The sequence below is a fragment of the Ornithorhynchus anatinus genome, chromosome X1 (genome assembly GCF_004115215.2).
Source record: "Ornithorhynchus anatinus isolate Pmale09 chromosome X1, mOrnAna1.pri.v4, whole genome shotgun sequence".
NCBI classification, from domain to species: Eukaryota; Metazoa; Chordata; class Mammalia; order Monotremata; family Ornithorhynchidae; genus Ornithorhynchus; species Ornithorhynchus anatinus.
Window position 1 is genome coordinate 39,023,587 of NC_041749.1, and position 25,994 is coordinate 39,049,580.

A 25,994-nucleotide genomic window follows, 5' to 3' on the forward strand; every position below is an offset into this window, starting at 1 on the left:
AATTCTAGTTAATGCCTGCAATGAGGATAGTTGAGCCATGAAGCCAGGATTCAGGGATCATTATTATTATGGTACTTGTTAAGCACTTTTTTTTTTTTTTTTTTTTGTTAAGCGCTTACTATGTGCCGAGCACTGTTCTAAGCGCTGGGGTAGACATAGGGGAATCAGGTTGTCCCACATGGGGCTCACAGTCTTAATCCCCATTTTACAGATGAGGGAACTGAGGCACAGAGAAGTTAAGTGACTTGCCCACAGTCACACAGCCGACAAGTGGCAGAGCTGGGATTCGAACTCACGAGCTCTGACTCCAAAGCCCGTGACGTGCCAACTACTGTTCTAAGTGCTGGGATAGATACAAGTTAGGTTGGACCCAGTCCCTGTTCCACATGGGGCTCACACTCGTAATCCCCATTTTACAGATGAGATGACTGAGGCACAGAGCAGTTAAGTGATTTGCCCGAGTTCTCACGGCAGACCTGTGGCAGAGCCGGAATAAAAACCCAGGTCCTTCTGTCTCCCAGGCCCATGCTCTATTTGCTAAGCCACGCTTCTTGGCTCTCTTTGAATCTCTGCAAAGGTGAGCAAACTGCAGCAGAGTCCATAGAAGTGCTACTGCTGATGGGGGTCGCTTCTGGAAACAAGCTAACGTCTTTGAAAACGGAATCAAGGTCAGTGGTGTCTCACCTCAAACACAAGGCCTGGAAGGGACTCTCAATCTTAAGCTTGCCCTGGCTGAATCCTCCTAGACTAACCCTATACTCTTCATCAAATCATTTAGCTGTTGGTCTGCTGTGTGACTTTGGGCAAGGTACTTAACTTCTCTGGGCTTCAGTTGCTTCATCTGTAAAATCTGGATTAACTCAGTGAGCACCATGTGGGACGTGGACCGTGACCAACCTGATTAGCCTGTACCTACCCCAGCTTAGTACAGTGCTTGGCACATAAGCGCTTAACAAATATCATAAAATGACTGCCTCTCATGGGGTCTTTAAGAAAGGCCAGTGGCCATTTCTTTGTTCCCTCCTCCTTCAAAGGAACTTAACAAAACTTAATCAATAATTCCTTTTAGCCTGGAGAAGCAAACCTTACCCCATGTTATGTCCAGGAAAACTGAGACAAGCTTGAAACTGACAGAGGAAGATGGTGTTACAGCCCAGACTGGTTCCTGGGTGCCCAGCCCACTTTTCTCTCCAGCTGAGAAAGCCTAAATCAGGTCGGGAGCTGATTCTAGATCACTGCTATGGGAAGGCATTTTCCCCTGCAGTGCGAAAGGCAGGAAATTATAGAGCAAACCTCCTCCCCATCCCTCACTTGCAAGTTGCTGGGTTTCTAACATTGCTAATTCAGGGTTGATGCCCCCTTTCTACAGCAGCATTTCTTGTGTGTGACTGACAGCAGGAGTAACGGTGCAAGGGAGGATGAAAGGTTTCGGGTGACTGCAGGCTCCTTGAGGGCAGGAATTGTGCTTGTCCCAAACTGTGCAACCTACCAAGTAAGGGATGACTTTGAATGGGTGGGAAATGCTTTTGTTCAGACATGTGTGCAGTCACAGCTACAGAGTCAGGGGTTTGCGATCAAAACAGGATGGTTTGCTGGATACAGCATGGGCATGGGAGTCAGAGGACCTGGTTTCTAATCCCAGTTCCGCCACTTGCACGCTGTGTGATGTTGGACAAGTCACTTCACTTCTCTGTGCCTCAATTACCTCATCTGTAAAATGGGGATTCAGAGTGTGAGCCCCATGTGGGACATGGATTGTGTCCAACCCCAGCTCTTGGTACAGTGCTTGGCACATAGTAAGTGCTTAAATACCATAATTCTTGTGCCAGGTAGTTTATGAGTCTTGAGTTCATGCTGGTTAATAATGATCGTCTCCATAGCTAGAGAAGAGAGAGGATGTTCTATCCTGGGCAGATTGAAAAACCAGCAGCTAATAGGCATCGTGACTTGATGGATTATGTCCACGGTGGAGGCCTGAAGATGAGATCAATCACTCAGTTGTATTTATGGAGTGCTCACTGTATGCAGAAAACTGTACTAAGCACTTGGGAAAGTGGAATACCGCAGAGTTGATGGTCATGATCCCATCCTAAAAATGAGCAAGGTATGGGCAGAACAGCCTGAAATCTGGAGAACGCCACTAAAGTACTGAAACATACTTATTCCAGGCAGACAAAAAAATTGCTAGCAGCTCTTTCTTTTTCACCCCCAATATCCAAACCCTAAAGAACTTCTTCCCCAGCATTGCAGAAATGGAAGTCTCATCTTGTCTTTTGCTGTCAAGTCTCGGTGTCATCCTTGACTCGTCTCTCTCGTTCACCCCACACATCCTATCCGTTACCGAGACCTGCCGGTTTCACCTCTACAATATCGCCAAGATCCGCCCTTTCCTCTCCACCCAAACGGCTACCTTACTGCTACGGGCTCTCGTTATATCCCGGCTAGACTACTGTGTCGGCCTTCTCTCTGACCTCCCTTCCTTCTCTCTCGCCCCGCTCCGGTCTATTCTTCACTCCGCTGCCCGGCTCATCTTCCTGCAGAAACGATCTGGGCATGTCACTCCCCTTCTTAAACAACTCCAGTGGTTGCCTATCGACCTCCGCTCCAAACAAAAACTCCTCACTCTAGGCTTCGAGGCTCTCCATCACCTTGCCCCTTCCTACCTCTCCTCCCTTCTCTCTTTCTACCGCCCACCCCGCACGCTCCGCTCCTCCGCCGCCCGCCTCCTCGCCGTCCCTCGATCTCGCCTGTCCCGCCGTCGACCCCCGGGCCACGTCCTCCCGCGGTCCCGGAACGCCCTCCCTCTTCACCTCCGCCAAACTGATTCTCTTTCCCTCTTCAAAACCCTACTTAAAACTCACCTCCTCCGAGAGGCCTTCCCAGACTGAGCTCCTCTTCTCCCTCTACTCCCTCCGCCACCCCCCCTTTACCTCTCCGCAGCTAAACCCTCTTTTTCCCCTTTTCCCTCTGCTCCTCCCCCTCTCCCTTCCCTTCCCCACAGCACTGTACTCGTCCGCTCGACTGTATATATTTCCATTGCCCTATTTATTTTGTTAATGAATTGTACATCACCTCGATTCTATTTAGTTGCCATCGGTTTTTACGAGATGTTCTTCCCCTCGACTCTATTTATTGCCATTGTTCTCGTCTGTCCGTCTCCCCCGATTAGACTGTAAGCCCGTCAAACGGCAGGGACTGTCTCTTTCTGTTGCCGACTTGTTCATCCCAAGCGCTTAGTACAGTGCTCTGCACATAGTAAGCGCTCAATAAATACTACTGAATGAATGAATGAATAAGTTGTCTCCTACCCATAGCACATAGCGACGCCATGCACACAACTCTCCCAGAATGCCTCACCTCCATCTGCCATCAAACTGGTAGTGTATCCTTAGTGTTTTTTTTGGTAAAAATATGGAAATGCTTTACCACTGCCTCCTTCTATACAGTAAACCTGAGCCTCCACCCTTGACTCTCCCATGCTGTTGCTGCCCAGCACAGGTGAGTTTTAACTAATAGCAGACTGCCTTCCACTCGCTAGCCGCTGCCCAAGCTAGGAATGGAATGGGTATGCCCCTGCTTGACTCTTCCTCCTATCGTCAAGACCGGTGGATACTTTCTGGGTGCAACCCTGAGAGGGGAGCAGAAATGGAAATAGACAGCAGTAAATCACAGACCACCGCATCATTCAGCTATCGGAAATGGGATTGATGTCTTAGCATGGGCTACGATCTGTGGAAAAATCATAACGCCAAGAAGCAGAAACAAAAACAGCACCAGACACTGTGGGCAACAAAGGCATCGGTGCAGTCAGGGCCGGCCCGTAAATGAACACAATGCAGAAGAGACTGTTGAGCACCTAACGGCCTTTTGAGTACCCTTTGCACACACTGACAAAAACCACCGACTGCAGATCATCCTCTAACCTGAAGGTGGTAGGAGAGATGGAAGAGAATTACAGAACTCATTCCCTGGGCTCGTTCTGAAGTGTTATAAATCCTTGCACTATAAACATAGTTTTTCACTGTCAAAAAAGGGGAGCATGGCCCAGTGGAAAGAGCACAGGTTTGGATGTCAGGTTACTTGGGTCCTAATCCACGCTGTGCCAGTTGACTGCTGTGTGAACTTGGGAAAGTCACAGTTTCTCTGTGCCTTGATTTTGTAAAATGGGGATTTAATGCCTTTTCTCCCTGTGCTCCATGTAGGACAGAGACTGCATCCGATTGGCATCTACCTCAGCATTTAGAACACTGCTTGACATATAAGCACTTGAAAACACAATAATTTTAATAAGAAGAATAATAATACATCAAGGGGTTTCAGAATAAATCCTCTCCATTTTCAACATGTATGGTGAGGAGAAGTCTGGCGCTTTATTTTGCGTCAGTTCTTTTTTCTTACTGACCTCCGGTGAGGGCAATAGTTATTTGGGTATAAAGTACCTGCAGGCCCGGAATAAGCAACCTAACTCAGTTTGGGGAGTGGGAAATGCAGAGGGCAAAGGCGGGCTCGGAACGTCTTACTGTTCCACATGTACTCACATGTTACAGTAGAGACAGCCCGTTAGGGTAGAAACAGCCAGAGGCTCGTCAAAGGACCCCTGGCCAACTGTCAGTCTCTACATCCTGGGACTGTGCCAACCTGTGTGGGGGTGTGGGGGTGTGCATTCACGTGTACATGCACCCATCTATGGTGGAGGTAGGTGGGGCCCATTTGGACATTTTTTCCGGCCCTTTGTAGAGTCAAAGAGACGTACTGGAAGCATCTGATGCTCTCACGCAAGGCGAGACACAATACGGCAAGTTCCGGTCCACTCCGTGACCTAATGAGGCACCAATTTTACCCTTTTCCCTCCCTCAAACCCAAGCAATAAAGACGTGTCAGACAAATTGTACTCACTTCCTTCACTCTGATTGTCTTTGTTCGAATTGTAGACCTGGAAAACAGAAGGGAAGTCTTTACTGCTTCATCTTCCTAAAGCCAAGTCCCCACATCTTGTTACCAGGGATGCCGGTCCCTCCTCCCTTTTGGAGTCCCCACTTGCGTTATGGCACAACCAGTTTGGGGACACAGTTTTGAAATTCCGACTCATGGGTGGAATACAACTCCACTCCGGGGGCGGCAGGGGAGGTGGCAAGAAACCTTCTGTGTTGGCCAGCCATCAAAACCAGGATGCGATTCCCTCTCTCCTGGATAGCAGGAAAACCACAGCACATTATGAAGCCCTTGTTTCAGCATAGCATAGTGGATAGAGCACAGGCTTGAGTGACAGAAGGTCATGGGTTCTAATTTTGGCTCTGCCACTTGTCTGCTGTGTCAACTCGGGCAAGTCGCTTCGCCTCTCTGGGTCTCAGTTACCTTACCTGTAAAATGGGGATTGAAACTATGAGCCTCACTCAGGACAGGGACCGTGTCCAACCTGATTTGCTTGTATCCATCCCTGCACTTAGTTCAGTGCCTCGTATGTAGTGAGCACTTAACAAATACCACAATTATTATTATTTCAGTGGGGAATTCAAAGGTGCAGATCTCTGATGGTTAAAGAGGAAGAAAGTGCTTACTTTCAGCACGAACTTGACAATTCCTGCCACATGAGTTTGGGGACTGAAAGGCTGGACCTTCATTAGCAGATGCAGTGAAAGAAAATTGCTTAGGGTTTAGGGGATTTTTCCCAGTAGCCCTTGGGCCCCTAAGATCCAGGAGGAGGACTGCCAATTTCCTCCTGCAGCTTTGAGAATCTAAAAAACACTGGTACATTTACTCAGGCCTGGGGAATAATTGTTTTTTTTTAAAAAAAAGGGACACTAAGGTAATTAGTTCTCAGCAATCTCAGAGACCTCAGAAGGGTAGACGGGGGAGGGCTGATTTCTTATTCAATTATTTCCTACTACCTCTGGTCTCAGGCAGACAAGTGCACTGCTGCTTAGGGTGCCTGCCCAAATACCCTCTTCCCCTATGGGTACGGCATGGGCACTAAGACCCAGGCCCACCTATCAAATGCGCCTCTGCCTGGTAACAGCTGGCAGAAAAGACTTGCGGTAAATGCCAAAATTGAGGGGGATGCTCACACTTTTGGGTTTTCTCTCCTTTGAAGTTTGTTGGGCCACAAGAGCCCGCAGCTGTGGCCAGGGGTTGGTGTGGAGGCAAATCTTGGTCTGGGAAACACAAGCCCCCAGGCCCTGGTTTGATAGGTTACCAAATGGTCAAGTCATTAATCTGGATCTCATTTGGGCAAATGGGCCAAGGAGAATGAATTTTGTAATGGAGCTAACCGAGCACGCAAACCAGTCTGCCTGAGACTGCAAGGACGAATGGATGTGCCAGGAGGAGCGGAAAGAGAGACACCTGCTGCTTTCAACAGTAGGTGAACTTTAGAAATCAATCAATGGTATTTACTGAGCACTTCCTGTGTATCTTCCTCTTCCTCTAGGTTTCCTCTCAGTTGATCAATGGAATTTATTGAGTGCTTCCTATGAGCACAGCACCGTACTAAGCACTTGAGAGAGTACAATACAACAGAATTTGTAGAAGTCTCCCCATCCTGAAGCTCACTTCGGCCATGTCAACAATGCTGCCCATCGAGGGCAGTTACCTAAGATATATAACTGTTATCTATGCTGTTGGAAGTCCCCAATCACCAGTTAGAAATGTAGACAAATTCATGCTGGGAACTCTCAGAAAGTAGCCTCCAGGAGGCAGCAGCTATAATCAATCATATTTATTGAGCACTTATTCTGTGCTGGGGACTGTACTAAGGGCTTGGGAGAGTACAACACAACAATATAAGGACACATTCTCCACCCACAATGAACTTACAGTCTAGAAGGGGAGACAGACATTAATATAAATAAATAAATTATGGCTATATAATAAGTGCTGCAGGGCTGCTGAGGTGGGGCAGGGAGATGAATAAAGGGAACAAGTTATGGTGTTGCAGAAAGGAGTGGGAAAAGAGGAAATGAGGGCTTAGAACTATAACCCAGGGAGTTTTTAGAGAGATCCATGAGACACATCTTAATATTAATCATTGCAATAATAATGACTGCAGTATTCAATAAGCATTACGTGCCAAGCACTGTACTAAGTCCTGAACCCTATAGACTATGAGCTCACTGTGAGAAGGGAATGTGACTACCCACTCTGTTGTATAAGAAGCAACATGGGTAAGTTGAAGGAGTCGGAAAGGAGTCATTTTCCTGTGAGTCGGAAAGACTTGGGTCCTGATCCCGGCTCCACCAAATGTCTGCTGTGTGTCCTTGGGCAAATCACTTAATTCCTCTGGGCTTCCATTATATCACCTGTAAAATGGGGATTAAGAGTGTGAGCCCCATGTGGGACGGGGACTGTGTCCAATCTGATTAACTTGTATGTAGCCCAGCACTTAGAACAGTGCTGGGGACATAGTAAGTACTTAACTACCAAAATTATTATTATTACTCTTCCAGGTACTTAGTACAGTGCTCTGAACATAGTAAGTGCTCAATAAACACCACTGTTGATGACTGATACAAGGTAATCACGTCAGACACTGTCCCTGTCCCACATGGGACTCACAGTCAAGGGGAGGCAGAACAGGTATTTAATCTCATTTAATTATGAAAAGAAGTTAAGTGACATGCCCAAGGCCACAAAGCAGGCAAGTGCCAGATCTAGAATTAGAACTCAGGTCCCTTGCCCTTCAGGCCAGTGCTCATTTTAGAAGGCCACATTGCTTCCCACTGCCTAGTCTTCTGGAAGACGGGGCTTTGAGACTGATATGTACTGCTTACGATCATCATCAGTTTAGGTGCTTAGATAATTTTTTTTCCCTTCAGAGAAGCTAAAAATGTTTCAGTTATAACAAGGAGTTCTGCAGATATTAGGCAAACAAAATATGATGTGCTAACATTGTTGGTGATCCCTCTAAACCTCCCCACCCAACCCCCACCCCAAGACATCTGCTTCTTTTCACCGGTCAACAATGCTGACCTCTTGCTTCAGTCCACATTATTAAATCTAGTCCCCAGGCTAATCTCCAGACAATAGTCAATAATAGTGATAATGGTATTTCTTAGCACTTACTATGTGTCAAGCACTGGGGTAGATAAAAACCATATTGGACACAGTCCCTATCCCACATGGGGCTCATAACCTAAGTGAGGAAAAAGATAATGAATCCTCATTTTACAAAAGAGGAAACTGAAGCAGAGAGATTAAGTGACTCACCTAACATCACATAGCAAACAAATGGTGGAGCCAGGATTAGAACCCAGGTCAATCTATCACATTTACTGAGGGTCTACTGTGTTCAGAGCACTATACTAAGCACTTGGGAGAGTAAGATACAATAGAGTTGATAGACACGTTCCTTGAGTGCAATGAACTTCCAGTCTAGAGGGTCCTCTGACTCCCAGGCCCATGTTCTTTCCGCCAGGTCATGCTGCTTCACATTTCTACCTTAACTTCCCGCTATCCAACCACACCCTTATAACCTGCCTCCTCCCTCACAGATTTCCTGCAAATTCGATCCTCACCCTCAACCAAGATCTCCATGCTCTGGACCCGCTCCACCTATCCCACAGCATCACACTCCCGGTGACCCCCCCAAACTATTCTCATCAGTAAAACGTATGCCATTAGGCACGAACTTCTCAGTCTCTCCATCACCTCTTCCCCAGGATACTACCTCCTATTTGCCTTTCTCAATAGGAGGTCTTCCATCTTTTTTCTAAATCTACTAGTGCATTTTACCCCATCTCCTTCCCAGTTCTTAAAAGTACTTGCTCCCAATCTCCTTCCCTCCCTTACTGTTACCTTCAGTCCTTCATCCCCTGATGGCTACTTCCCGTCTGCCCTTAAACATGCTCAAGTCTCCTCAGCAAGGCTCTGTGTGAGATCCCCTATTCTTTGTGCTCTATGTTCCTTCAGAGAACTCATTTGCTCATGCGACTTGGGCTACTACCACTTTGTGGATGACTCCCAAATCGACCTTTCCAGACGTCACCTATAAATCAACCCCCAATCCCGCATCTCCTCTCGCCTCCAAGACATCTCCACTGGGGTGTTCCACCGGAGTCTCAAATTCAACTGGTCTCAAATGGAATTTCTCATTTTCCTTCCTAAATCAATTGCTCCTTCTCCAAACCTCCCCATCTCTGAGCAGGAGATGGCATTGCCTGGATCAACCCTTCCTCTCACTCTAATAACCATACCCGTCCAAGCTCTTGTCAAATCACAGTTAGCTTGTCACACATTTCCACTCCTCAGAGACCTCTAATGGCTTCCAATTTCCCTCTGCCTCAAGTGAAAGCACCTCAGAGTTGCCTTCAAGGGTCTCTACCCACCCTCCCCATCTTATATAATGACACTCTTTCCTACTACTCCCCAGCTCAAACTCTATGTTCTTCCAAACTCACCATCTCACTGTACTTCACCCTCAACTCTCCAACGCCCATCGAACCCCTTGTGCTCTTGCTTCACCCCTGGCCTGGAACTCCCTCCCTCACAAATCCATACACGAACCTCTCCATCAATGGTATTAATTGCATGCTTACTATGAGCAGAGCATTGAACTAAGCGTTTGAGACAGTACAGTAGAGTTGGCAGATAGGTTTCCCCTGCCCATAACAAGCTTTCAAGCTAGAGGAATCTTCTAATGCAGCCTCAAATCTCATCTCTGTCAAGAAGCCTTCCCCAGATAATTCACAACCCTCATCTTGTCCTGTGCCATTGAGTCGTTTCCGACCCATAGCGACACCATGGACACATCTCTCCCAGAACATCCCGCTCTCCATCTGCAATCATTCTGGTAGTGTATCCGTAGAGTTTTCTTGGTAAAAATATGGAAATGGTTTACTATTGCCTCCTTCCGTGCAGTAAACTTGAGTCTCCACCCTCAACTCTCTCCCGTACCGCTGCTGCCCAGCATGGGTGAGTTTTGACTTGTAGTAGATTGCCTTCCACTTGCTAGCCACTGCCCAAGCTAGGAATGGAATGGGTAGGCCTCTGTTTGACTCTCCCTCTCGTAGCTGAGATGGAAAGAGTACTGGAAACTCTCCAGGTGTGACCCTGAGAGGGGAACAACCCTCTAGTCAACCCAGAAGACATCCTTGGCACCGATGTATTCCTCTCCTCAGAACGCATGGAGAAATGCCAATTTTCATTTGTATAGTCATTTATTTTATTTCACTCTCTTACCCCTGAGCTACTTTGGGAAGCCACTCTGTACTCTATATAACTCATTTTTATATGTCTAGCTCAACCTCTAGATGGTGAGCTTCTTGAGGAAAAAGTACATGGGTCTTCTGTTGTACTCTCCCAAGTGCTTCACACAGTGTTCTTTGTTTTGTTCTGTTTTGCTTTGCTGTATCCCCCGTTTAGACTGGGAGCCCGATATTGGGCAGGGATTGTCTCTATCTGTGGCCAAATCGTACATTGCAAGCGCTTAGTACAGTGCTCTGCACATAGTAAAGCGCTCAATACCATTCAATGAATGAACCCTTCGCAAGCACTTCAATATGATCCACTTTGACTGCTGATTCAAGTCTCCTGGTGTCACCAAGAGAATGTTGGATTCTCTGCCCATAATGAACACCTTAACCTTAGCTTTACTGAACTCATTGTGTGTAGTCATCTATTTCTGCTAAAAATTGTGCAATTCTCTTTTCGTGTTTGTCCTGCCAGTACCATCTATTTCAGATTCGGAGTTCCTTCAGGACAAAAGCTGTAAACAGCCATTCCAGAACGATCCACCCTAACCCTCCGCCTCAAACATTTTTAATGATGATGATGATCCACCGGAGGTATTTAAGGAGAGAACAAGGAGGGTGCAGGATTATTCTCATTTTATAGATGAGAAAACTGAGGTATTTAACAGCAAAAATTATTTATCCCCAATCTTTTAGACTAAGATCTTTGTGGGCAAGGAACATATCTATGAACTTTGTTATGTTGTACTTAAGTGCAAGTGCTTAGTACAGTGCCCTGCACACAGCAAGCGCACAATAAATATAGTTGATCGAGCAAGTGGGCAGCAAGGCCAGCAATAGGACCCTGCCACTCTGGTTTGTTGCCTAAGGCTTTCTCCACCCAACTGCGTCACAGGTCAGTAGCTAGCAAAGGAGCCCCTCTGTGACTCCGCCTGGACACTAGGCGAGATGACTGGTCCTGAGAGCTGTGCTCAAGAACAGGAGGGTGGGAGTACATTACCCAACCCCTCTGCGCTCAAGTGTTGGACACAGGAGGAACTGCACTGGAAGTGCTAGAAATGAAATTCACAGGCAATGGTGAATGTCTTCATGAGCTCCCTTTGTATAAGACTGTACATTTTGCAAGATCATGTGTTCATTGCTAAACTTGCTTCATTTACACCCCCCCCGAGAGAATGCACAGAGAATCCAAGATTAGTTTAAAATCCAGAACTTTTCCCCAGTCACCTTTATTTCTACTATCTAGACTTTATAGAAAAACATCGCACCCCGAACCTCTAGTATATAAATTAAAAGTGTAAAACGGGAAGAACTTTTTTTTCCCCTCTGTCTCTAGTTCTGTTTATTTTTATCTAGTTGGTGCTTACAACTAGGTTTAGTTAGTTATGGTATTAAATGCTTATTATGTGCTAGACTCTATGATGACTGTTGGGTGATGAAAGATAAACTCAGTTCAGGAACTGTCCCTGTCTCTTTCAGGGCTCAGAGTCTAAATCGGGGAGGATGGTTTTATAACTCGGTGGTTGGGTTCCCAAAGAACCTCGTGTTCACGAAAATCTCACATTGAAGCACTCGTGACTGGACTGCCACCACGTATTTTTACAGAGCTTTTTCTCCAAGCACTGCATCTCACTAAATCCAGACAGATGCGATTGCTAGGAAGAACATCCCCTAATTCCCTAAGTGCTTAGTACAGTTCTCTGCACACAGTAAGCGCTCAATAAGTATGATTGATTCCTTAATGTTACATTTGCTGGACGGGAGAAGCTATACCCGGCCACACATTCATCGGGGTCTGAAACGCTGGAAAAAGGCAGGGACTTGGGCTCCAGTAGGGTTTTCTGGTCTTGAGGGGGCCCAGGTAAAAAAAATGAAGGCAAATGTCAACTTATTTGGTTGTGGGGAAAGTAGCATTCCAGGTGTCCAGAGAAACCTGATATTAGAGTTCTTTGAGCATGTGGAAGCCACTTATCTCTAGTTAAAAATGATTTGAAACATGGCATTTCCTCAGATTCAGGCCAGCACTGCCAGTGCTGGGAGACTTTCCTCTGAAGATTTTGATTTGCTACCTCCATAGGGCAGTCTCTTCTTGATCCTCCCACATGGAGAACTAGGTGCTCTGGATGGCTCCATCTTGAGCATTAACAATGAGCAATAGTCATGAGGGGGTCTCATCCCAAGCATCATAGCTTAAATGGCTACAGTACAGGCCTGGGAGTCAGAAGGACCTTGGTTCTAATCCGAGGCCTGCTGCCTGTCTGCTTTGTGAACCTGAGAAAGTCACTTAACTTTTCTGTGCCTCGGTTACCTCATCCGAAAAATGGGGATTAAGATCGTGAGCCCCATGTCGGACATGGACTGTACCCAACCCGATTAGCTTGTATTTACTCCAGTGCTTAGTACAGTCCGTAGAGAAGCAGCGTGGCTCAGTGGAAAGAGCACGGGCTTTGGAGTCAGAGGTCATGAGTTCGAATCCCAGCTCTGCCACTTGTCAGCTGTGTGACTGTGGGCAAGTCACTTAACTTCTCTGGGCCTCAGTTACCTCATCTGTAAAATGGGGATTAAGACTGTGAGCCCCACGTGGGACATCCTGATTCCCGTGTCTACCCCAGCACTTAGAACATAGTAAGCGCTTAACAAATACCAACATTATTACATAGTAAGTGCTTAACAAATATCATTAAGAAAAGTCCTCAGAGCAGGCCTGAAGCTTCATTTTGAATTTCTTATTTTCTATCATCTGAGAATACCACTCTTCTTTCTTATCCTCCTCATCTCAAAACTGCGGTTAGTAAAATGTAATGTTCTGCATTTTCCAGAACGGGTTATTACCAGGAATGGAAGCAATCTTTTCCCACTGGTGATGCCCTCACACTTTGCCTGCATTATGTCCTGCACTGATGCTCCTGTCATTCTCCAGGTTAGGTCTGTCCTAGGGTTCCTTGTGGGCAAGGATTGTGTCTACCAAATCTGTTGTATTGTACTCTCCAAAGTGCTTAGTTCAGTGCTCTGCATACAGTAAATGCTCAATAAATATCATTGATAGGTTGTGTGGAGAAAAACTGCATTTTTTTGCTGCTGCTGTTGATTTGTTTTTCATTTCTTGTTGAGGTTAAAAAAAAAAAAAAAAAAAGGGAAGAGATCCCCCAATCCCCACCAACACACACACCTTTGCTGAGACATTCTAAGTGGCATATAATAATTGTGGTATTTGTTAGGCATCTATTATGCATGAAGCATTGTACTATGCACTGGGAAAGATACAAGATAATAAAGTCTCTTCCCCCCATGTTGCTCACAGTCTAAAGGGGAGGGAGAACAGGTATTTAATCCCCAATTTACAAATGAGTAAACTGAAGCAAAACTCATTCCAATACGGCTCAAAAATGGGTAAGAGTACAGTGGTGCCAGCTGCTTTTGAGTCTCTGGACCCACAGCCTGCACCCATCCTCTCTATCAGCAGCCCAACAATTCTTGCCTCTGGTCAAAGGGGAATGAATGCTGGGAAGTGGTGTGGTCTAGTGGCTACAGCACAGGCCTGGGAGTCAGAAGGAGCTGGGTTCTAATCCCAGCTCCGCCATTTGTCTGCTGTGACCTTGGGCAAATCACTCAACTTCTCTGTTTCTCATTTCCCTTATCTGGAAAATGGGGGTTAAGACTGTGAGCCCATGTCGGACATGGTCTGTGTCCCTCCTGATTAGCTTGTAGCTACCCAGTGCTTAGTACAGTATCTGGCACAGACTAAGTGCTGAGCAAATACTATTAAAAAAAAAAAAAAGAAAGAGGATGCAGGAGACTCCATTGCCTTTTCTCAGACATAGTGTGCAAGAGATTCTCTTGGTGACACTGATCCCCAGGAATACAATCTCACCATCAACAGTGTTACTACTTTCAAATCAGAGGACAACACACACATAAAAAGGAGTCAGTTCTTCAGGACAGTAGATAATGAGAGAGAGATGTAGGCTTTCAGCAAAGACGGATAAACAATAGGAGAGGAAATTGAAGGGCACAGTCACATACAGCATTTCCTCCTGACTTTTATTCACTAACCCAAAGACAGATTACCCCAAGTTATAGCACAACAAAGGACAGACTTTGGGTATAAGGCAGTGTGGCAGCTGAGGCTACGGGTCCCACGAAAGCCTTTTTGGCCAACGTGCACCCACTGTCACTGTCAGCGGCACCTCCTTTAAGCATGGAGGACAACTATCTAGTCCCGAGTGCCCACACTGCATAGCCACAGATCTGTGCTTTAGTGATTAAAGCCCTGCCACTGCCAGATCCTGCTTGTGAGTCTCAGAAAGGGGGACACCGGGTCCTAGACACTAAGTCGCTGAAAGATAGGAACTAACTCTGCCTTTTCACTCGTTTCAGGCCCGGAGCTCTACATATTTGGGTGCTTTTAAAAGTGACATTTGCTGATGATCTCCTCTCTTTTGGATTACATCATCTGCAGGGTATCAGCTAATTCCATGCCCAGTGCAATTGTAGAATGACTCACCACTTCTTCGGCAAGACAATTCTTGAATTTTAGGGGGAGGGGAGAAGGGGAGAGGGAGCTAAGGCCTAAAGGAAAGAAAGAAATCAGGCTGAGTCTAAGAAAGGAAATGCAGATGTAAGAGAAAGAAAATGAGATGTCCAACAGTATGGCAGGAATGTGCATTAGTCTCAATAACATCAAAAATCCACAGTACCCTTCCCAAAGCTCTCGGGGAGAGAAAGGAAAAATAATAGCACCAAACCCGCCTCTGGCCTCCAGACACTTCAGAGATTAATCCCCTCTCCTGCCACATATTGCTCGGCTTTAGTCTAAAAGACAGATTACAAAATGGTCCTTTGACCCATTTCATGGGGCAGCTGTAATTAGCTAAAGAAAACCTAAGTGTGTTTACTGGTTAGACAAACTATTGGGTGACTGCATTTCATGAAAAGAGATCAGAATATGGGGTGCCAAAGCTGAAAGTTAACAAGGCCTGCAGAAACCCATCTGCCTCCCCCGAAACTGGATTTGAGAAAACTGCCCCAGAATGCTAGATGCACAATGATTTAATTACAGGTTTCTAGGAAAAAACTGGGAAGTTTTATGAGTGTACTGAAATTCGGGGTCTTCAGAGCCAAGGATAACAAAGTGCATAGGATTTCAGTGACCAAATGGGGAAAGTGGGCCCATCCCCTTGCACTTCTTTCTTTCCAAATGAAACCAGGGGTTGAGCAAAGTTTGTAACCGGTAGATAGCCACCCCTTTTCTACTGCTACTGCCTTCAAGATCACCTTCAAGCAGATGATTGGTGAATGAGGTATCAAAACGGGCAGCCTCCATCTTGCCACGTTTTAAGTGCTGGTAACTTATTAGTAAGAAGGCAGCCCACTGTATCTTAAACCTAAATCAGCTGTGGGTAGACATTATGTGTTAGGGTTCTGTTTGCCGCCCGATGGGTGGTGGCAGCTCAGTGATATTTAACACGCCACCAATCCGGAAAACTGGTACCACAGAAAAGTCAACTGGCAAAGCACTGCAGTCGTGGGCCCTTGTCTCCTTGCCAGCGTGGAAGCACTCAGGCCCATCAAGTAGCTGGAAATACCCAACTCCCTAAATGGGATTTGGCTGTTGAAGACAGGGCTGTGAGATCTGGACCTGCCCCTTCTCCCTGATCTCTGGGAGGAGGGAGGGCTGGCACGTATCAGGAACCCCAGATTCTGTTACCATAGACCGAAGTCCAAATGGTCAGGAGAAGCACAATCGATCATCAATCAATCAATACTGAGCACTTATTGTGTGCTGGTCACTGTACTAAGTACTTGGATGAGTAAAATACAATAGGGATGGTAAAGCTGGCAGAGATGCACCAGGTAATCTGTGAGGGGACAGGAATTCAATAAGCAGCTTCCTTTTAGGCCCCGGTGGATTAGATATTGCTTAAATACCTCTGGGTTCGTGATTTTTTTTTTTTACTCTTTTTGATTTGTGCACTGCAAAAACACTGTTTCTATAGTTATTATACAGGAAGCTTTGTTATTTGACCCTGCAAAAAAATTCAACCTCAAATCAGGATGACTCTGACTCTGTAGGCCACAATAAGTTGTCAAGGGACAGGACCTGCCAAATTTTTTCAGGCTCTTAGAAGGAACTAGTATATTTTGGGTAACAAGCAAGCAACAAGAAAAGGAAACTCTGCAACATTATGCAATTTCCTTGCATTTCATATTCAGAAATCCTCAAAACCCTTATGATCAACTTCCCCAACTTTCAACTCAGGACTAGATCCGCAGCCAAAGAAAACAGAAACTGAATGCCGCAGAAACGAAAAGGGGGGGCGGGGGGGGGGGGGGGGAGAAAGCACTGTAATGTACAGATTAAAAATGTAAACCTCTCAATTCAGGAAATCCAAAAAGAAAGGCTTATGCAAGAGCAGTAACTCACCCACCCGCAAAGGCTGCAATAACTAAACTTGCACACTGGATTACGTGGGAGATGTGGTGAGCTAACAGGGGCAGCAAAGGACTCTGGGACTCTTAGCATTTCCTGACTTCATGCTGATGTAACGCTAACTTGTGGGTGTAAACCTACTAGTTAGTCTGCATTTCTTTCTGTGTGTGTTGGGGGTGGGGGGGGGGGTGGTCAGGGAGTGAGGGAGGGGGAGCAGAGGGGAGGAGAAAGACCACAAAAAGACCCAGAAACCTTGAACAGAAGAAGTCTTTATGCCCTGCTCCAGCAGCATGTCTCTGGAAACAGTTACACATCTCAGCAGAGCAGGAGAAGGGACCTTGTTCTTTTGTGCTTTGGAAAACTGCAAACCATAAATTCCTAAGTACAGTATGCACGTTTCCAAAGTCGGAACTCGAGAGCCTCGGCTGTTAGGCCAGGGGCCCTGCCCGGCAGAATCCACAATCGGTGAGTCACTCATACACTGTGACTCCTTTCACCCATTATCTCCCTCCCCCTTATTTCCACAGATTTTGAGGCACCTTGTATTTATATAGTGTCTTTATTATGATGATCTGAGGCTTACTCAGAGTCCAGCTCAAAGGACTTTCATATTTCACCTCATTAATCCTCACAATAGCCTTTTCAGATGGGTGGGAGGTAAATCTTAGCCGGTGCCATTGTGGGCCTGCAGTACCTTTGCATTTCAGGATTCCCAAATGGCCATGTTGCCCAGAAGGATGGTGCCGTAGCAGGAAGGGGCTACACCTCTGGCTATGTGCCTAAGATTTGTGGCTGAGTGGGAAACAGGAGAGGAATCCCTCCCCAGCCTCTGGTCTGCAAGGGATCCTTGCGAGGCATCCTGGGTTCTAATCCCAGTTCCACCAATTGTCTCCTGTGTGAACTCGGGCACATTACGTCACTTATCTGTGCCTCAGTTACCTCATCTGTAAAATGGGAGTGGGGAGGGGTTTAAGGCAGAGGAGGAATCCTAATCCTTCACTGTCAAATCCTGGCAGAACCCAGCCTGGGATAGGAAAAGCCAATGGCAACCAGGTCACCTATAATGTTTTGCACAGATTGGCACAAAACAAATCCCAGCTGGATTCAACCCAATGTGTTGGCCTCCTTCCCTGTCCCCATGGCAGGTGAGGGAGCCACAGTGCATCAACCCAACTCAAACTGAAAGGGGCTGGAAATTCGCTTCCAGAGGGTTTGCCAGACTGCTCCATGGATTGCTGGGACTTTCTTGTTCTGTGTTGAACACTTCCACTGTAGCAGCTAGCAGTATCTCAAGGGTAGAGCTTCCATCGACTCTCAAATTCTACTCCCTCCTCCTATGCTACCGACCCCATGCCTTCTCACTTGATCAAAACAATTGCCCTCACCCTCTTTTCCTCCCTGACTATCATCTTCAACCATTTACTTTCCAATGGCTCCTTCCCCACTGATTTTAAACATGCCCATCTCTTCCCTATCCAAAATCCTTCCTTGACCCAACAGCTCCCTCCAGTTATCACCCCATCTCCCTCCGACTATTCCTCTCCAAACTCCTTGAGTGAGTTGTCTACACTTCCTGCCACTACTTCCTCTTCATCTACTCTCTCTTTGACCCTTGCAATCTGGCTTCTGCCTCCTTCACTCCACAGAAATAACACTCTTTAAGGTCACTAATGAGCTCCTTCTTGCAAAATTCAATGGCCTCTACTCCATCCTAATCCTTCAACACTGTGGACTACCCCCTTCCCCTGGAATCATCATCTAACTCTGGCTTCACTGTCACTGTCCTCTCTTGGTTCTCCTCCTATCTCTCTGCTCCTTCTCAGTCTCTTTCATAGACACCTCCTCTTCCTTCCACCGCTAACTCCTAAGTCTCACTTCTGGGCCCCCTTCTATTCTCCTTCTATAACTACTTCCTCAGAGAACGCATTCGCTCCCATGGCTTCAACTGCCAACTCTGGACCAGATGATTCCCAAATCTACTTCTCCAGCCCTGACCTCTCTCCTTCTCGGCAGTCTCACATTCCCTCCCATCTTCAAGGCATCTCTAGTTGGATGGCCCATCAGCACCTCAAGTTTAACATGTCCAAAACAGAACTCATCTTCCCATGCAAATCCTGTCCTCCCACAACTTTCCTATAGCTATAGATAGCACTACCATCCTCCCTGTCTCACAAGTCTATAACCTTGGCATTATCCTCAACTCATCACTCTCATTCAGCCCACACATTCCATCCGTCATGAAATCTTGTCGGTTCTATATATCATTCCTATTTACTGAGCGCTTACTATGCTGAACACTCTACTAAGTGCATGGGAGAGTACAACAGAGACGGTAAACATGTTCCCTGACCACAAGGAGCTGACAGTCTAGAAAGGAAAACAGAAATTAATATAAATTATGGATATGTACATCCAGTGCTATGGGGCTGAGGGTGGGATGACTACAGGTGCAAATCCAAGTGCAAGGGTGATGCAGGAAATTCAGGGAAGGTCTCTTGGAGGAGATGTGATTTTAATAAGGTTTTGAAGGTAGGGAGAGTGATAGTCTGTCAGATATAAAAGGGGAGGGAGTTTCACATTAGAGGGAAGATGTGGGCGAGGGGTCGGCAGCGAGAAAGATGAGAGTGAGATACAGTGAGTAGGTTGGCGTTAGAGGAGCAAAGTGGGCGTGCAGGGTTGTGGTAGGAAATAAGTGAGGTAAGATAGGAGGGGGCAAGCTAATGGTAAGGTGTTTCTGTTTGATGCAGAGGTGGATGGGCGCCCACTGGAGGTTCTTAAGAAATTGGGAGATGAGGATTGAGTGGTTTTAGATAAAAAGATCTGGGGATCAGAGTGACATATAGGCTGGACTGGGGAGAGACAGGAGGGTGGAGAAGTCAGCAAGGAGGCTGATTTGGCAATAAAAGTGAAATAGGATAATTGCTTGGATTAACAAGGTAGCCATTAGGATGGAGAGGAAAGGGTAGATTTTAGTGACGCTGTGAAGGTTTAACCAACAGGATCTGGAGGCAGATAGAATCTGAGAGGTGAGTCCAGGATAATGACAAGGTTAAGGGCTTGTGGTACAGAGAGGATGATGGTGCTGGCTACGGGCACAGGAAAGTCAGGGGGAGGATATGGTTTGGGTGGGAAGAATGAGGTGTTCAGTTTTGGATTTATTAACTTTAAGGCTCTAACTTCAGAATATCACTAGAATCCACCCTTTCCTCTCCATCCAGACTGCCGCCATGCTGATCCAAGCACTTATTTCCCAACTTGACTACAACTTCAGCCTACTCTCTCCAGTTCATATGTCACTCAGCTGCCCAGATCATTTTTCTGAAAAACTCCTCAGTCTACATCTATCCACATCTCAAAAATCTCCAATGGTTTCCCAACCACTTCTTCATCCAAAGGAAACTTCTTACCATCAGCTCTCATCCAGCTCTCTCTCCCTCCTTCCTTCCATCATATTTCCTGAGTGCTTACTGTGTGCAGAGCACTGTACTGAGCACTTGGGAAGGGTACAACAATAAACACACACATTCATATACCCTGCCCACAATGAGCTTACAGCCAAGATGGGGAGACAGACATGAATATAAATAAATGATGTACATAAATGCTGTGGGGCTGGGAGGGGGCATAAATAAAGGGAGAAAGTCAGGATGACACAGAAGAGAGTGGGAGGAAAGAAGAAAGGGGGGGTCTTTGTCAAGGAAGGCCTCTTGGAGGAGATATGCCTTCAATAAAGCTTTGAAGATGGGAAGAGTAACTGTCAGATTTGAGGAGGGAGGGCGTTCCAGGCAGGAGACAGGACATGGGCGAGAGGTCGGCAGTGAGACAGATGAGATCGAGGCACAGTGAAAAGGACAGCATTAGAAGAGTGAAGTGTGTGGACTGGGTTGTAATAGGGGAGTAGTGGGTAAGGTAGGAGGGGGCATGGTGATTTGAGTGCTTTAAAACCAACAGTGAGGAGTTTCTGCTTGATGTGGAGGTAGATGGGCAACCACTGGAATTTTCCGAGGAGTGGGGAAACAAGTCCTGGATGCTTTGTAGAAAAATGACCCGGGCAGCAGAGTGAAGTATAGACTGGAGTAGGGAGAGACAGGAGTTTGGGAGGTCATCAAGGAGACTGATGCAGTAATCCAGGCAGGATAAGATGAGTGATTACCTCACTGACCTCCTACTACAACCCAACCTGCACCATTCTATTCCTCTGTCCCTTTATCTCATTCATCTATCCCACCGCTGACCCCTCGTCCATGTCCTCCCTCGGGCATGGAACTCCCCCGCCTTCGGCCCACTACTCTTCCCGCCCTCAAAAACCTCCGGAAATCACATCTTAATCATATTTATTGAGCGCTTACTGTGTGCAGAACACTGTACTAAGCAGTCGGGAGAGTACGATATAACAGAGTTGGCAGTCACATTCCTTGCCCACAGCAGTTAATATCTCCTCCAAGCTGCCTTCCATGACCAACCCTTCATTTTGCCTATTCACTCTTCCCTCTAGGTCAGCTATGCACTTGGCTACGCATCCCTTTAGTACTTTGATACACACCCTAACCTCTCAGCACTTATGTAAATAATCTAACACTCTATTATTTCTCTTATCTGTAATTTTAATGTCTGTCTCTCCCATAGACTAAAAGCTCCTTTTGGGCAGGGATTGCTTCTACCAACTTTATTGCATGGTACTTTCCCAAGCACTTAGCACACAGTAAGCTCTCAATTACCACTGATTGACAAGTACCAGGATGGGCTACGCACAACACAAGATCAATCATATTTATTGAGCACTTACTGTGTGAAGAGCACTGTATTAAATGCTTCAGAGAGCACAACATAACACAGTCCCTGCACACAATGAACTTATAGTCTAGAGGGGATGATGGAACCAGATGGAACAGTCATAAGCTCTCTGTACTTAGTGTTACTGATACAGTATTTTCTTTGCTTTCTCCCTACTTCTCTGACTGCTTCTTCTCAGTCTCCTTTGCTGGCTTGTCTTCCTCTCCTCACCCTTTAACAGTGGGTGTTCCTCAAAGCTCTATTCTGGGTGACATACGCTTCTCATTCTTGCCTCATTCTCTTTAGGAGTCATCCATTCACCTGGCTGCAGCTCTCACTTCCATGTGTATAAACCCAAATCTTCATCACCCAACCCAATCTCTCACCAGCCTACCAATTTTTCATTTCCTCAAAGCAACACAGCCAATTTGAAAGAGCACAGGCCTGAGAGTCAGAGGCCCTGGGTTCTAATCCCAGTCCCATACCAGCTGTGTAACCTGGACAAGTCACTTGATTTATCTGTGCCTCAGTTCTCTCATCTACAGAATGGGGATTCAATTCCCTCTTACTTAGACTGTAAGCTCCATGTGGGACCTGATTATCATTAATTTACTCCAGTGCTTAGTACAGTACTTGGCACAATGAATGCTTAACACATACTACAGTTATTATTATTTCCTCTGTTTTCCAGCCATCTCTGCTTGAATAACCTGAATCACAAAATCACGAAAACACAAAATGTCAAAATTTGGATTCCTTATCTTTCCTCCTACCCTCCCCTCAATTATTGTTTCCTCTTTGTATTAGACTGAGGGGCCCCTGAGGGTCATGAACCTTGTCTAATTCCCACCCATGTATTTTCCCCCAATGTTTAGCACATAGTAAGCACTTCATAAATCCTATTACAATTACTTTCCTCTCCCTACTGAACCATAAGCATTCTCCCTACCACAGAAGCTCATGACCTTGGTGTCATCTTTGAGTACTCCCATTTGTATCTCACATTGTGTCATTCTAAATCCTGTCCATTTTTCCTCTGCATCAGGGATCGTCCCCTTCCTCTCCACCACTATGACCCTATACCTTGGTTCACACCCTCATGGTCTCCCAGCAAGATTAGTATAATAGCCTTACTAGTCTCCAAACTCAAATCTCTCTCCTCCATAGACCTACATCCAGCTGGTCTTAACCTGTTAATAAAATGTCATTCGAAACAATATTCCTTTCCTCAAAAAACCTCCAATGTCTATTTCTTTTTGCTAAAAACAAAACTTTGTCTCCAATAGCTTCAAGGCTCATCCCCAGATGTTTCCCTCTGGTTTTTTTTTGGGGGGGGCGGTGGTATGGCATTTAAGTGCTTACTTTATGCCAGGCACGGTACTAAATGCTGGGATAGACACAAGTTAATCAGGTTGGACACAGTTCCTTAAACTAAAAATGTCAAAACTTGGATTCCTCATCTTTCCTATTAACCTAACCCCTTTTTCTTAGTTTCCTCTTTACACACAGTCTTAATCCCCATTTTGCAGATGAGGTAACTGAGGCCCTGTAGAAGAAGTGACTTGCTCAAGCTCTTACCTATTCATTTTCTTCTATCATTCCCCACATGGACTCACTCTGTCATCCCCGCAGCCCCAAGCTTACCATCCAATGAAACACTGCACACAACTCTCCTCCTGCTTCAGAAATCTCCACTTAAATCGGACAAACCTCATCCTTCCCAACTTCTGCTAAAAACAAACCCTTTCACAAAGTATGCCCTTAATAAACGGTTTCCCTTCCTGATCTAGCCACACCACCAGCCCCCTTAACACCGTGAATGTCCATCTCATTTGCTAGCTTTTGTTTTTCTTAATTACACCCGTGCTCTTTTACCTATTCTATTGCACGTGGCAGTTCTGTCCTCACATCTCCTCCATTAGTTTGTAAGCTCAAGACCAGAGTCCATGTCTTTCCCTCCTGCTCTCTGTTCTTGGGCACTCATCGTGCTGTGCACACCGGAGGTACTCCAGCAATACAGATGATGAGGGTGCCAGGTTTTTGGCCTGGGGAAGGCTGCAATTCTTACAGACCTGCTGAGATCCAGGGGGAGGGGCAGAGAGGGAAAGAGGGAGAGGGAAAGAGGGAACAAGCAACCCTGAACGCTAATGAGATTTGTTTTCGATTTTCTAAAATGGGAAAGGTGAGGGGGACCAGGGAGAAAGAGAGGAGTATTTGGAAGCAAAACTGTGTCCCAGCATCATAAACCCACTCGTACCACTTAGCCACACAGGGAAACCACTCTCAGAGCCTAGACAACAGCAAATATGGGCAGAATCACTCTATGCCCTTGGCATCAACTCATTCTTCTCTTGCTCCAGAATGGGCCCAGGCCCAGAAATGGGCCTGCCTTACAAAATCTTGCAAAGCCCAGCCACAAAATCCAAATTCTATGCCTTCCAGAATGGGACTTTTACTGAACAAAGCAGCACTAAACCAGGATGCATATTCCAGCAAGAAAAGATGAGATTGGGAGTGAGCAAAACAGAGTTTTGGTTCCAGCTATTGCAGACTCATTGTAGGACCATAACCTGCTACAGCCTCAGTTACCTCCTTTGCAAAAATGCTCTAACCACAATGATGCAACAATAAGTTAGATAAACCCAAACCCCGCGAAGTGCTTTGACCTTCTCGGAAAAACAAAAAGCCGAGGTATCACTGTCATTATCGTTTCTATTAAAGGCATTAAGACCCCTTATCAAAACCTCTACTGATGCATCTCCAGCACATGGCAGTTCCGGACCTACGTAAAAATGGTTACCAAGCTACTGTTGCTAGGATGCCCTATGAACACCATGGCAAAGGCTAGGGAACTTTGATGCACTGCCCAGTGGCAGGACTCTTTTTCTTCTCTGGTTGGAAAAATGAAGCCCTTCTTTCTCTACAGTTACCACCCTAATGTGAGATTTGAAAGGATACCCTATGAAAATAAAAATAAATACTGCAGCAAAGACTCTTAACTGCTGACACTGCATTTTCCAAATTCACTATCCATTAACCGAGGGGGGAGGAGAGCGGGGTTCCAAAAAAAAAAGTCCAGCCAATCAGCCGGGAAGGTTAGGTTACTGCAAATGAAGCTGAGGCTTTGGAGAGGGCTTCAGACCTGGGAAGTGAAAATTGCCATCTGTCTGCTGTTATGTAGGTCATAAAGATCTCGCCTCCGGCTGCACTCTTTCAGAGCTTACAGTGGTTCAATCAACTAATCAATCATATTGACTGAGCGCTTACCGTATGCACAGCCTTATACTATGCGCTTCGGAAAATATGACATAACAGAGTTGGTAGATGAGTGTCTTGCCCACAACGAACTTACAGTCTAGAGGGGGAGACAGACATTAATATATACAAATTACACAGAGGTACATAAGTGCTGTGCAGAAGCAGAGTCAAGAATGGAGCTGAGGCTGCCTGATCCTTCCTTCCTTCACGGATCCAACGTGCACTTACACAGTGGTTGTACCTTAGTGAAGCTTTCCCTCAATCAGTGGTATTTACTGAGGACTTTCCATGTGCAGAGCACTACTTTAAGCACTTAAAATTAGTGGGGATGATCCCTTCCTCAAGAAACTTAGTCTTGATCAATTAATCAATGACATTTATTTATTGTTTACACAACACTGTACTAAGAGCTTGGGTATGATAGAATAGACTTCCCTGCCCACCAGGAGCTTTCGGTCTACAGGAGGACAGAGACATTAAAATAGCATAGATAGGGGAAATGGAAGAATATGAGGAAAGGAATCTAGGTACGTGGGGCTGGGGTGAGTTACAAAGTGCTTAAGAAGTATTATTTATTTTTATTAACGCTTGTCTCCCCCTCTAGACTGTGAACTCGTTGTGGGCAGGAATGTGTCTGTACTCTCCTAAGTGCTTAGTATAGTGCTTTGCACGGAGTAAGTGCTCAGTAAATACGATTGAATGAATGAAAGCATATGCTCAAGTGCATAGGTGACAGGAAGCATGGCAAATGGGATGGGGAATAAGGGGTTACTCAGGGAAGGTCTCTTGAAGGACAGGATTTTAGTAGGGCTCTGAAGATGCGGGGAGTGGTAGTCTCTTGGATATGAAGTGGGAGGGACTTGACTCCCTTCTCCAACTTTATGAAGACTTAAAAAAAAACATTTTATCGTCTGTCATTCATTCATTCATTCAATCAATCGCATTTACTGAGTGCTTACTGTTTGCAGGGCCCTGTAATAAGCACTTGGAAAATACAATTTGGCAACAGATAGAGACTATCCCTATCCAACACTAGGCTCATAGTCTAGAAGGGGGAGACAGACAACAAAACAAATAGGCATCAATACCATCAAAATAAATAGAATTATAGATATATATGCATCATTAATAAAATAAATAGAATAATAAATATGTACAAATACACACAAGTGCCGTGGGGTGGGGAAAGGGAGTAGAGCAGAGGGAGGGAGTAGGGGGAAGGAGGAGCAGAGGAGAAGGAGGGGGGAGTCTGGGAAGGCCTCCTGGAAGAGGTGAGCTCTCTATAGGGCTTTGAAGAGGGGAAGAGAACTAGTTTGGCAGATGTGAGGAGGGAGGGCATTCCGGGCCAG

The 25,994-nt window shown here is 45.9% G+C and overlaps 1 protein-coding gene across 3 annotated transcripts in view; it reads right to left on the bottom strand.

Moving 5' to 3' along the window:
- The window catches only part of ARHGAP26 (Rho GTPase activating protein 26), a 472,294-nt gene that overhangs the window by 210,409 nt on the left and 235,891 nt on the right, over positions 1 to 25,994 (bottom strand). For all 3 annotated transcript variants that reach the window (XM_029050709.2, XM_029050708.1, XM_029050712.1), the window contains exon 12: positions 4,897 to 4,933. In XM_029050709.2, coding sequence (XP_028906542.1) covers positions 4,897 to 4,933 — 37 coding nt within the window. The remainder of the gene's footprint in view (positions 1 to 4,896; positions 4,934 to 25,994) is intronic.